Raw genomic sequence first — 14,086 nt, 5'->3', positions numbered from 1 at the left:
TAATTCAAATTTTATACAAAATATACACTTTAATTTTCTGGAAATTTTCAGCGAATACATAGATCACATTGGAAATTTTTCTCACGAACAGTTAGATGTAGGAAAATTCTGAGTATGGCAGAAGAACGAGCGGCCAATTTTATGTAGGAAATGTCCATTCGCTTGACTATCGGACCAAATGTTACGACAATATAGCCGATTAACCAAATTTGATAAAAATCCAAGGGTACCCCCTTGGACAATTTTTTCCAAATGTTCCGAAAAAAAAATTTTGTTTAATGTTTTAGTACATGCACTTGGTCCAGCTTATTCCAAACATGTATTTTTTTCTAATCCCTTAACCCCAGTTTGCCGGAAAAGAGGAAAAATCCAACTAAAAAATTTACAGTTTTTTCGATTTTCCGGCAACGCGGTGCAGAATTTTTAGTCGCATGTTTAGATTTTTTTAATCAGCAAGTCACCCTTAATCGAAATAATTCAAATTTCAAACAAAATATACACTTTTAATTTTCTGGAAATTTTCAGCGAATACATACATCACATTGGAAATTTTTCTCACGAACAGTTAGATGTAGGAAAATTCTGAGTATGGCAGAAGAACGAGCGGCCAATTTTATGTTGGAAATGTCCATTCGCTTGACTCTCAGACCTAAATTGGCGCCAATATAGCCGATTAACGAAATTTGATAAAAATCCAATGGTCTACAGTTTTTTCGATTTTCCGGCAAAACGGTGCATAACTTCTGGCAACTTGTTAAGATTTTTTTAATCAGTAAGTCACCCTTAATCGAAATAATTCAAATTTCAAACAAAATATACACTTTTAATGTTCTCGAAATTTTCAGCGATTACATACATCACATTGGAAATTTTTCTCACGAACAGTTAGATGTAGGAAAATTCTGAGTATGGCAGAAGAACGAGCGGCCAATTTTATGTAGGAAATGTCCATTCGCTTGACTATCGGACCAAAATTTACGCCAATATCCAATGGTCTACGGCTAAAGTAATGATTGTAAAATTGTGGTAGAAGGATAGTTAATAATACAGCGAAAAAATGACATGATTTTTCGCATGTGAAGAAATTGAACAATACAAGTAACTCTAGACTGGAACAAGTTCAGTAAGGAAGCCTGTTATGGCTCTGAGATGAGTTCTGCTTGTTTTCCTCTACTTGTTCCTTATACTTTAGCTGTAGTAGCATATGTCCATCTAATTTACATTTGACCATCTCACTTGCATTTGACTTCTCAGTGAGAATTATGTTGCCTTCGGATCTCTTAGGCTTGGTTGTTGCCTAGGTTAGCAGATGCTCTTCTGGTAAGTTCATCAGTTCTTTCATTGCCGTGTATTTCAGTCTGTCGAGTTCTTTCCTGCATCCCTATACTAGTCTAGAGTACACTTTAGGTCTTACAACAACTGCCATGGATACTTGGCTAGCTGTTCATATATAAAGCTTTCAGGGCCGAGGATATAATTTCATACTTTTCGTCATATCTATCTTGCCTCACTCTTGGATTCAAATTTCCTATACCGATAGTAATGAGCCAAGTCTTTGTTATTGTCATCACTTCTAAGACCCTCTGGTAGAAACTCTGTTTAATGACATTTAGAAGTTTAAATAGCAAAATGTATGCCTGCAATTTTCTAAATTTTAATCATTTCTGTAGTGGAACTAAATCAAGGGAGTTTCGAAGATCTACATACGAAGATAGCCTGTAGTTTAATTTCTTTTATCAATCTTCTTTTATAAAATATTGTAGTGAGAAAAAATAAAACGATCGGTTCGAATTTATATAAATATATTTATTTATAAGTTTACAGTTCGATAGTATCTTAACAACTAACTAACTCCTAACATCGTTACATATATATATACCAAAGTTACTATGTTCTAGAACATTGCCACCTCTAATTCGCCTACGTGACGGGTTGTTCTCTCGCACTCGATATCCCTGGAAACTTCGAGTCGCTTTCGAGATGCAACCGCTACACGGGACACGCTGAATTCATATTATAGTGTGAACTGATGGTTTACATTGATATAACATTATCCCGGCCAAATATACAGGGTGGTCCTTAAGTAATTGTACAAAAAGAAACAGTAGATTCTACACTTTAAAATATTACGATTTAAGCCAAATTGCTTTAATAAAATGTTGATATTAAGAAAGATACAGGGTGTTAAAGTGCAAATTTAAAATTTTATTTTTCGCTATAACTTTCATGTTTGTAAACATTTATGTATAAAAATTTACAACTGGGTACTTTTAAATATGAGAAATTATAATTTGATGCACACTTTGATGTAACTGATAGAGGGCGCCACTTATGCCACATATGTTGTATAAATTTGCACTTAACTTTTTTACTCTTTAAGTTACCTATATTTGGGATACAAAATATTAAAGATACATTATTTTAACAAAAAAAAGATATACTTGTTAATAACTTCAAAACTCAACAGTTTTCGAGATAATCGCATTTTAAAAATCAGCTGCATAATTCTGATCTAAGGCAATTACTCCAGGCAACGAAGAAAAAATAGACAAAAACATTAATACTTCTGAATTTTGGTATAAAATACCTTTGACCAAAGTTAATAGTTAACGAAATATTAAATAAAATAAATATATATCAGCAGGATAATTAATAATAGGATTTGACAAAATAACAGAATAATAGGATTTTACATCAAACATTTCACGTTTTATGTTAAATTAAAGTCATAATCAAAACATTTTGTTTACAAACCAAATTAAGAAATAGTTAAACTAAATAACAAAAATTTTTGTCAAAGTAAGTGTTCAATATGTCCACCATTTTCTTTAATTCATTTGTCAATATATTACATATAAAATCGTCTCATATTAAATAACATCATTGGTTCTAAAGAAGCTGCTGCAGTATTTATTTCTTCCCATAGTTGATTGCGAATGTTTATGACACACGTTGTTTTAATGGGCCCCATACACCAAAATCAAGCGGATTAAATTCGAGGCTACGTGGTGGCTATAATGTATAATGGATGAATATGTCAATGACATTACTTATTAATATGATTACGTTACAGCTTACGAGTAACTATAATTACATCTCGAACGAATGGACTATTATGATTTACTAACGAACTAATATTATGCTGAACTAAATTGCCTGTGTGTTTACTATATTTATAACAATATCTGTTATTAGTTCAACGATAAATGTTTTTGTAAAAATGCTGAGTCTTTTAGGTTAGATTTGTAGCAAAAATATTATGAAACAGGACACATATGTGTTATTCAATACCTGTGCTCTAGTTTCTATTTGTCCTAATAAAATTGGGTAAACAATTTACGTAATGACCAATAAGTATTCTTTTCGGATGTTTTATGAATTAAATAATTATAACAATATCTCATCACATTGCCAAGGAATATGACTACCACGACCAATCCAACGTTCAGAAAAGTTGTATTTAAGTATGTTCTAACTGTCTTCTCACTATAATGTGGTTGTGTACCATCTTGCATAAACCACATATTTTGGGTTTTTAGCATTTTACAATAGAGATAAAGTAATACAACACAATTATAAAAACTTAAGAAGCGATAGCAAAGGGACATTGTAAACATGATGACGGCCAACGTCTGAATACGGACACGGCACCTAAAGAAGAAGATGACATATCTTTTCTCCAATAAGACATTTAGCACATATAACAAAGCATTTTGTGATGTTACATTATCATCTTTGAGTTGTTTTAATAAGAATAAACTATGAATTATGCTTATCTACAGGTATTCAGTGCTTTACCGCACAAATATCAAACTAAGAACTATTGTGCAGCCGACTTATAAAATGCATTTATCTCGAAAACGGTTGCATTTTCAGGTTACTAACAAGTATACCTTTTCTTTGTAAAAATAATGTATCTTTAATATTTTTTAACACAAACAGAGCTAACTTAAAGAGCAAAAAAGTTAAGCGCAAATTTATGTCACACATTTGGCATATGTGGCGCCCTCTATTAGTTACATTAAAATAAGTATAAAATTATAATTTATCCTACTCAAAAGCATTTGACTGTAAATTTTTGTCCAAAAATATATACAAACGTAAAAGTTATAGCGAAAAATAAAATGCCATTTTTTATCTATTTTACCTTTAAAACTTTTTAGTATTCGTTTTTAGTACATGGAGTAAAGCTAAATGCTCCTATAATTGCTATAGCTGTTTCAGTTTCCATTAGGTGACGAACAAGTTATGAGTTATGACAACCGTATTTTAAGCTCTATGCCTCTTTAAGGAATGGTTGCTTTCTTTTTTTGCGGGACTTAGGATTTGGGTTAAGAGTAGATGGTATGGAGGGTAATTTCTAGCGATTCTAGAAATCGCTCGTTGGCAGTACTATACTCGTTCAGAAAAGCACACGATGGGGAGGTAGTTCACTTACATTCAATTGCTTAGAGAATATCAAATTTTATTAACCACTAAACATTACAAGTTCTTGATAACGGCTCTTTGAAGAGAATTATATTTGGAGTATCGAAGTGGTCGAATTTTCGATAGTTTTTGGAACGTATCTTTTGCTAAGGGTTTGGATCCAATTTGAGGGATCTTTGATACCTAATGGACTTGTACTGATACATAGTTACGACGTTTACCTATAATTCTGCTCAGGATTTTTCGCTCAGTTGCCATAATTTTATTGGCAGTCTATTTACTTGGAGTAAAGTCTCGCTCTTTATTCGACAATAGGCCTGATACAATTTTTGTATGTATGGACGATATTAAGATGGTTAGCATTCCCAAATTTTTCGCATGATACTTTCAGGAGGTTAGCTCTCGTTCGATAGGAAATTTTTGATAGCAGTGTTTCAATTGAGTGTATCTATAAATAGGACACTGATGTTTTGAATTTAATTGTTTCTTCGTTGAGCATTTTTCTAAACGGTTGCGGAAAGATAAATAAAACAAGTTGAGGTATGGTTGGACTTGATCGCCAACGTTCGGACAGGTACCCTAAGAAGAATGGTTGGATTTAAGGTTACTCTCGATTTGTCTAACCTAATCACCTGACGATGGAGTCAATACCTTGTCAAATACAGAACGTTCTCTTAAATTACGCTAGGAAGGTCATAAAGTGAGGATGGCGGTTTGTCAGCATATAAAAGGATGTTTTCGGATCTGTTGTTGCGGGTATCCAGATAATGTCGATGTGATTTTAGTAAACTTTTATAACTCTTTAGAATCTCCAAACCTAATGCTTTATCAGTTATTCGACTTTTCGTATGCCGGTCCATTCTCTGACATTCTTTAACCACGAGGCTTGTTTTCTACCACGAGGCTTCCCCTGCGTCCTTCAATTGAACACATCATTATTAGTCGAAGAATATTATACTGTTTTCCCCGCATTATATGTCCAAGATATGATATTTTCCTGAATTATCATATACCTTATCAGCTGGCGAACAGCTTGTGCATCGTTAAGAACTGCTTCATTGGTCTGCTTAGCAATCGACGGTATTTTTAGTGTCCGTCTATATAACTATGATATCTTATAAGAAATTTTTAAAGTCCATGCTTCGACACCATATAAGACAACTAACCATATGTAACATTTTTTATTCCCAACTCTCGTCTCACCGTAGTAACGGACTTTGAGATATTGCAATTCATTCATCTGCGTATCTGATGGTATTTATCAGTTTTTCATTAATTCCTACATGATATTTCAAGTTGTGCAAAGCACGTTTAAAGAGTTTATCTAAATATAAATTAAACAGTGGGGACAGCATACAGCCCTGCATGGCTCCCTTTAGCATCTTGCACTCTTCTGTCGACTTTCCATTAATACCAAGGGTTGGTGTTTACCACCAATAAAATTGTTCAATGATCCTGATGTGGCGACTATCAGCTCTTTTATCTCTTAATATTCTAATTAACTTGTCGTGATGTACTAGACGAAATGCATTTTCATAATCAATAAAAACGACAAATACAATATTATGCTGATCTTGACATTTCTGTAGTAAAACGTTCAGTGCAAAAAATGCTTTTCTATATCCCTCTCTATATCTCTAAATTGAAACTGCGTTTCATCTTGATCTTCTTCACTTATTCCTTATTCTATTGTGAATGATAGTTCACAGGAACTATAAAAAGAATGCAGCACAAATAATAGGATATGCGGACGATATAACCATATTAGCAACAGATAAAAGGGTAATGCCCTTCCAAAAAAAGGGTAAAAAGAAAACCTTCCAAGAAATAGAAAACGAAGCAAAACTGAGAGGACTGTAAATAAATGAAAATAAAACAAAATACATGAACGTAAGCAAGAAAAAGAAGACAAAAATGACAGAACTGACAATAGATGCACACAGTTTCAAAGAGGTTGAAACATTCAGAAGAAATGAAAGTGTAGATATCTAAAAAGAAGAATTCAAGCGGGAAATACTGCGTTTTATAGAAATAAAAAAAAAGGTTGAGAGACAAGTAGATAAGCTGAAACACAAAAATGAAAATCTACAAAACGACCATAAGACTAATAGTAGTATATGCTGCAGAAACATTTACATTAACAGCAAGAGAAGAAAAGCAATTGAAAGTTTTTGAGAGGAAGATTATCAGAAAAATACTGGGACCAAAGAGAGAAAAGAATGGACGGGTCAAGAAAACATAGTCAGAGCAATAAAAGCACAAAGAATTAGATGGTATGGTCACATAATGAGAAGAGAGAAGAGCAATCCTTTAAGAGTTAAAACGGACTGGATACCATCAGGTAAAAGTACCAGAGGCAGACCTAAACTGAGATGGAGACAACAAGTGGAAGAAGACTTAAGGAGTGTAGAAATTAGAAATATAGAAAGGACAATCAAAGAGAGAGAATAATGGAGAAAAGTAGTGAAAACAGCAAAGTCACACCAGAAACTGTAAAACTAAACCCAGAAAGGGAGCGAATAGCCTCCCGTATAGATGTTGTTTTTTGGTTAAGTTATGAATTAAGACCTCAATCATTCCTGTGGGATTTTACCCGTTGAGCACACATGATTAAAAAGTTTAACCAATATTTTAATGCTTTCTTAGTTAATTATTTTTAACATATATGCTGGTATGCTATCAGGGGCAACAACTTTCCTGTTCTTTGCCAACTTTATAGCACGACTCTTTATCTTCATGTAGTCATCTGTTTATTTATTTTGTAGAGGATTCACCTTTAGGGTTGTATTAAATTAAAAATGGTAGTTCATAATAAAATATTTTAATATATACAATTTGTACAAAAGCTTACATAATTTTACAAATAAGTGTTTGCTCGTTTCATTTACAATATGGGGTTACCATTCGATCAAACAAAATCGGAACATTTGCTAGAACAGATTTAAAAAAATTAATATCCCTTAAACGGCCCAACATTTATAAAACGTTTATTATATTTTTATGACAATGCTTTTTGAAATATAATGATCTTCCACTTTCTAAAGCTTCTATTTTTGTCTGTGTTAAATTGTTATCCATATTTGTATTTAATACGAAAGAAGAAATTTAATTATTGACAAATTGTTGAATAGACAGAAGATTAAGACATCTTCAAAAATTAACGCCAAATTTTTTGTTTTTAAATTTTTTATCACAGCTAAAACATGAGAAATCATAGAAAAGACGTAAAAATAGGTATTATACATATAATATATACAAACTCAAAATATTATATCAAAGAATTATATAAAAAGCCAGTACAAAAAAGTTTCTGCTGAACACGCATAAATTTTTCAATAAGTGCCACATAAAAGAACAAACAAAAAGGATAATATAGCATAAACATGGATTCTAAAATCTAAATAAATAGATTTCTGAAGAAACAAAAAAGAGCCTCGAGATTGGAGAACAAAGGTAAATGTTGTAAAGCGCTAAGAAGACAAAAAAGATAGTGAGAAATCTTTTTGGAGCTGTAGATATAAACGAAGAATGAAAAATTGGAACAAATACCAAACTGAGAGTTCTTGTAAAGCCTAAGATGGTTTAAATATAAGGAAATAGATGGTTTACAAGTTTGGGCAGTAAAAAATGAGCAAAGAAGATCACTGAAATGGTCAAGAAATTATCGTGCATGGGTCAAACAAAACTACAGCATACCAAAATTGGTAAGAAAAACTCCTCCTCTTTGATCTATATACCTATATTTTTGGTGATTTCTTCATTTTTTTGCCTATGTTCTGTTTTTCTACTGCTCTTTGGTTTGTCGCAAGATACCTTAATCTGGCTAGCTAGATTATAATCGAATCTTAAATAAATCACTAAAAATTAATGACTTTTACAAAGGAACAGTGAAACCATTAATGTATTGAGCAGATCAGCTGCCTGTTAAATCAAACATGGGTGACATTCCCACTTTCATGTAAACAGTGGTAAAAATAGACTCATAGAACAAATTTCCATTTGTTAATAAAATGTTTATACATGTTATCCATTGGAATATTGGATATTTACATAACAAAAAATTGTAAACACAGACATATCTAGAGTTTTACATTTAAATTTAAAAGGTATATATTAAAATTCATTAGGAAACTGAGTTTCTAAACAACATTCTAACAAACGCTCCGTTTTCTTCGACCGAACATCAATTCTGTACAATATGCACATTCTTTTTATAAAATATTCAATAAATATCCTTATCCAGGTACTAATATATTACATTTGACTCTTTTGCATTGCTTCGAAGTATACAGGGGACAGTCCAAAAGTACGTTCATTAACCACCCCATTTACCTGTACCACGAATTTAAATTTCACTAGATTTTACCCTGTACACTTCACGTTACATGTTACAAAAAAAAAAACAATTACACGGCCCCGATATATTTCTTGTAAGACATAAATCTCATGGTTAACAAAAAAGAGGCTCGTGGAATTTTTGTATGTACAGTCGTTTTAGACATAACGATTATGTAATATAGCTGCCAAAACACTCAATTAGACTTTATCTCGAAAAAGATCAATGGTTTACATTTGTAGATATAAATTTTCTTCCAAGGTGAAAAACTATTAAACAAAGTTTTAGTATATTTAGTTTATACGATTTACTGTAATATACCAATTATTTGACATGGATACTTATTTTAACTGCAGTAGGATCGTCGGATCTTAAAACAATGCTGGAAGTGTTCATTTATAAAAGTTAGGTTTTTTAAAACTTCGTCATTTACATATAAAATATATTAATAAAAACCATAGAACTGACCCAAGCAGGAGAATAAATAGAATTATGTATTTATAATAACAAACAGTAAGAATGTTACTGATAGATCTGACATAACTTAAAAACCTCACTCAAGAATATATCAGACTATACCAAACCTAATGGTACTACAGCAACTTGTCGATTAGTGTAGCTTTTTGAGAAGGGGGAGCGATCTAACCATTTATTTTATTGGTTGCGTTTGTAGTTTAGTTTTAAGAACACGAAACAATCAACAATTTATGACTAGTATGAAAACATCATATCGGACAGCTACCCGATAAGTACTAATACTCACCGCCCGATGGCACCAGTGTTACAAGAGGAATGTACTATCGCGTAATAGTCTCGTAGACGGATAATGTCAAAATGTTAGCCGAATCGGTCTCGAATCGGGCATGCTCGCGGATTTTATAAAAATGGAAAAGAATAGTATGGGTCGTTGGTTTGATTCTTGTTTTTGCAAGGAATTTTTGGAATCAAAGGGCGCTTGGTTGCTATAGGCGGTGACCCTTCTCCTTCGATAACGACCGTCATAATTTGTTTTTTAACGTGGTTCCACGTCGGTTTTTGATGAGCAACGTCCAGGTACCCCGAAAACGACTATCACGGAGGATAACATGACAAAAATCCACGATCTTGTATTGTCTGACCAATTGAAAGTACGCGAAATAACTGAGACAGTAAGCATCTTAAATGAACACGTGTGCCATATCCTGCATGAATTTTTGATCATGAGAAAACTGTCGGGATGACGGGTGTCGAGTTTGCTGACTTCGGACAAGAGCAACTGTAAGACCACTTCAGATCTGTGTTTGACGCTGTTTAAGCGCAATGCGAAGGAGTTTGTGCATCATTTCGTGATCGTTAATGAAGCATGGATTTACTGGTACACATCAGAGACCAAGATACAGTCGAAACACTGTAATTTTCCTGCCAAACGTGGTTTGAAAAAGACGAAGACTGTCGTATCGGTCACAAGTATCATGACCAATGTTTTTTGGAGATTCGCTGGGTGCGATCTACATCAAGTACCTAAAAAAGAGCAAAACCGTCACAGGACTCTACTATTTCAAATTATTGGACCAATTTTATACCCAATTTCAGAAAAAAAACGACCCCATATATCGAAGAAAACAATGCTCTTACACTATGACAACCGGTTCACACCTTTATCGTTGCCACGTCCAAATTGGTCGAATTGGGCTACAAACTGCTATCTCTTCCACCGTATTCTCCAGATTTTTACTCGTGCGACTTATTTTTGTTTTCAAACTTAAAAAAGTCACTCGCCGGCAGAAATTTTAAACAAATGAAGAGATCATCAGTGTTACAGAGGAAACATATTTTTCAGACGGGCTAAAGAAAATTGTGCATCGTTATATTATACTAAAAAGAGACTATGTCGAGAAATATATTGTCTTTCGTTTTTCTTCTGTAGGCTAAGCTTTTGTAGACTTATCGGACCACGCTCAGATAGCCCTCCCATTGTATACATTTTAATGAAGACTTAGGAGATCTAGCTCTAAAGCAAGTTAATTTTATTATGGACAGAATCTATGTGTATTTCATGTTATACTGGTAAATCTATTAAACCTAAAACTGGTGACATTTTTAAATTGAGTTTAAAGTCTTTTAAAATCGTCTCTACTGTGGACTTTTCGATAGTCTAAAACAACTGTACATTAGTTAGACTACAGAATATTACAAATCTTACAAAAACAAAAACTAAAATTACAATCACAGATGAACAATAGAAAATAGTCAACGCATTTTTTACAAAGATAGGTTTAACCCTAAATGCGCAATAATGCAAGGTATGGGCAAAGTCTTTTATCAAAAATTAACAAAAACGTCAAGTACCTTTACTATATACTTAAATTTTCAATATTCTGACATATAATAACTTCCAAATCATATGATGAAGACAAATAAGTAATCAATTTACATGCTGGTCTTCTTCTGAGCACTGTTTCCAGATTTATGGAAACAACTACTATATTGTAATATTAGTTAAAACAAAATGAAAAACAGACACATACACATCGGCACAGTATTATTGCAAAATATCAATGATCATGCTAGCTCTTATTAAAGAAGTTAAAAATTTAGACGGTTTTATCAATGATAAAATGATTAGTTAATAATACCCATTAATTTGATTAGGTGATAAGTGAACAGAAGGTAGCTTGACATAAATAAACATATTTTAACATAAGAATTTGCCTTTTCCTCGCAAAACATGGGTATCTAAAACATTTCACTGGGATAACAACTGTTTCGTGCAAGACGGTAGCCTCAAAAGTTCAAAATGATCACAGACGCGGTTACGGAAAATTATGTCACAACAAATCGACTACCGACAGCCACACCCCACTACAACCATTTCCTTATAGTTTTTTAAAACCACCTTCTCGTCTTCGTCAAGATAAAGCATTGAAATGGGATTAAGATGCGTGGGGACGCAACAAGCCTTCGGAACCTTCTGAGGATTCACTGAGTTCATAAGCGTCTGAATTATCGCGTGATTCGTAGTATTCAGATGCGAAGGTATGGGAAAATTGCATTCGCCTTGACAGTAGTAAGCATCGTAGCCAGGGGGAGCGACGATCCAGTCGCTCCAGCCTACGTCCCGGAAGTCTACATACATCTGATGTCTATTGCACGGATACCTCTTCTCATTTTTGGATCTGTTGTGCTTCTTGGAATTCCTCCTTCTTCTTTTGATTTGCGCCAGCTCCGCACCGCGTCTGGGTCTGCTTTTGCCGTCGTCTGTGTAAGCGAGAAGAAGAGGCTGGAGATTATTCCAGCTACTTTCGTCGTCGTGAATGCTTCTGCGTAAGCGAATATGGTGGTGAAGTTTGGTTTTACTCTTTCCTGCTCCTCGTACTGATATTAGAAGGCCATGGTTTCCCTTTGGATCCTGTAGCCATCGCTGCACTGCTGGAAAAACATCTAGACTCACGGTACTGTTTTTCCTCGTGTCTACCAAAATACTGTCTATCACCCTAGTTATGGGACTTCTCTTGCCTTTAATCCCTCGTTGGGTGATATCACTGACGAGGATCCTTTGAAAGTAGTTTTTTTCGTCTGATCCTTCCGTCAACCACTTTATTTTCTGTCGACTTAGGGTTAACTCTGCAGCTTTGATTTCTTCTTCTTTTGGCACGGACATTAGATCGAATTTTAGCCGAAACTTGTGGTGACTGCTAAACCTTAGGTCCACCGGGCTTTCTGTAAAAGAAAAAAAATAATTAGTACAAATGTTAACATAAAAACAGTACAAAATAAAAAAGATTCTCCATATACCAGTACTGTATCTGGTAGAAAATTGTCCAAATTCACCAAAAAAAAAAGTAAAAGTAACTTGGAAAGTACCATATACATACTAAAGTGTAGTACCTTTAGCGGATTGTAGCAAAATAAGAACGGTTATAAAGAAAAATAAAAATAAAATACAAGTTGCACTAGAACAGCCTTCAACATCGTTAGAAATGTAGTTCTTAACACCAGATCACTCTGTATATGGATTTGTTCGTTCTTAAATCAGATTAAAATCAAATTTATATATTTCCAGGTGTGACAAGTAAGTGTACGTATGTACGATATTATTTAATTAGGTATGAAATATTGTATAACATAACGACCGTCCCACTTTCGCTACTGAAAGGCAATAACAACAACACACAACACCTCGAACAGCGGCGTTACCCCAGGAAAGATTTTGGGGACAATATTTCACAGGTTTTTGTTATTAATATATTTTTCGTATTATTTCATGACACTGTACTAGGTTTTCTTTATTGTATACTTCATTAAAAATAGGATATACACAAATCTGCAACAGTAGAATGTATGAAGATATGATTACCTTTGAGTAAATGCTCTAAGAATAGTAATATCACTCAGCTATTCGTCAAAAACATAAAAGAAATAAAAAAAATTTGCGAATTTATGCATCCCTTGTTAAAAACAAACCAATATAAGTAAACGGGCAAATTACTCGCAAGAGAAAATATGTTTCTTAGAAGGACAGCACGAAAATCCAAACTGAAAATTAAGACTGATTAAACTGAAAAACTATCAAAACCGGTCACCAGAAGGCGGCCAGGTTTGCTATGAACTCAGATTGTATTTTACGAAAGGAAGGATAGGTCAAACTTTGTACTGTATGGCCACAAACATCCTACTCGCTCCATTATAATGATAAATGAAGTTCTAGAAACGTTTCCTAACACTTCTCATGAAAGAAAAAAACTTAGTGTCCGTAATTGGGGGTTTTATGAATAAACACCTATACTTTAACTTGCTTCAGTTAATAGCCAAAAGATTTACTAAAACTTTAATTTTTCGATATTGTGACAACAAGAAAATTTATATTAAAAATACTTTAGTGTGTCTCATCAGTTAAGGACAATGGCCCTCATCACAGCTTATTTTACTCTATCTGCAGCAGTTTTGAAGGGTTCTCTTGTTGTTTTTCCATTTCACTGCCTTCGTTTATTTCCCCGGTCCTCTTTTCCTTCCACTTTTCCTTGCAGAACCAATATTAAAAATAATACAGTCGTCAAAATGATCTGGTTGTATACTGAACAAGTTTTGCACGAGAAAACTGTTATATTGCGTTAAAAAACAGGCATAAACGCAGTATGGTGTCTGTTAAATATTCAAATTACTTCCAAACAAACACAAAGTTAATTATAAGCATTTTAATAACCTTTATACTGTTTCAGCCACTTGCAAGAGATGTAGACTAAAACTTGGTACTAGACAAATTAAATTCCTTTCAAATAAAAGGAATATTTTCCAGAAGAATTGGTTGTAGTATCTAGAATTGGTGTTTTTTGTTATAATTTA

The 14,086-nt window shown here is 33.4% G+C and overlaps 1 protein-coding gene across 2 annotated transcripts in view; it reads right to left on the bottom strand.

The window, feature by feature from the left end:
* Window positions 1–7,248: 7,248 nt before the first annotated feature.
* dpp (decapentaplegic morphogen) overlaps window positions 7,249–14,086 on the bottom strand; it is a 214,678-nt gene continuing 207,840 nt past the window's right edge. For both annotated transcript variants that reach the window (XM_072524084.1, XM_072524083.1), the window contains one exon: window positions 7,249–12,463. In XM_072524084.1, the coding sequence (XP_072380185.1) occupies window positions 11,586–12,463 (878 nt within the window). In that variant the 3' untranslated portion in view covers window positions 7,249–11,585. The remainder of the gene's footprint in view (window positions 12,464–14,086) is intronic.

This window comes from Diabrotica undecimpunctata, chromosome 2 (genome assembly GCF_040954645.1).
Source record: "Diabrotica undecimpunctata isolate CICGRU chromosome 2, icDiaUnde3, whole genome shotgun sequence".
NCBI classification, from domain to species: Eukaryota; Metazoa; Arthropoda; class Insecta; order Coleoptera; family Chrysomelidae; genus Diabrotica; species Diabrotica undecimpunctata.
This window is presented reverse-complemented; position numbering and strand designations above follow the sequence as displayed.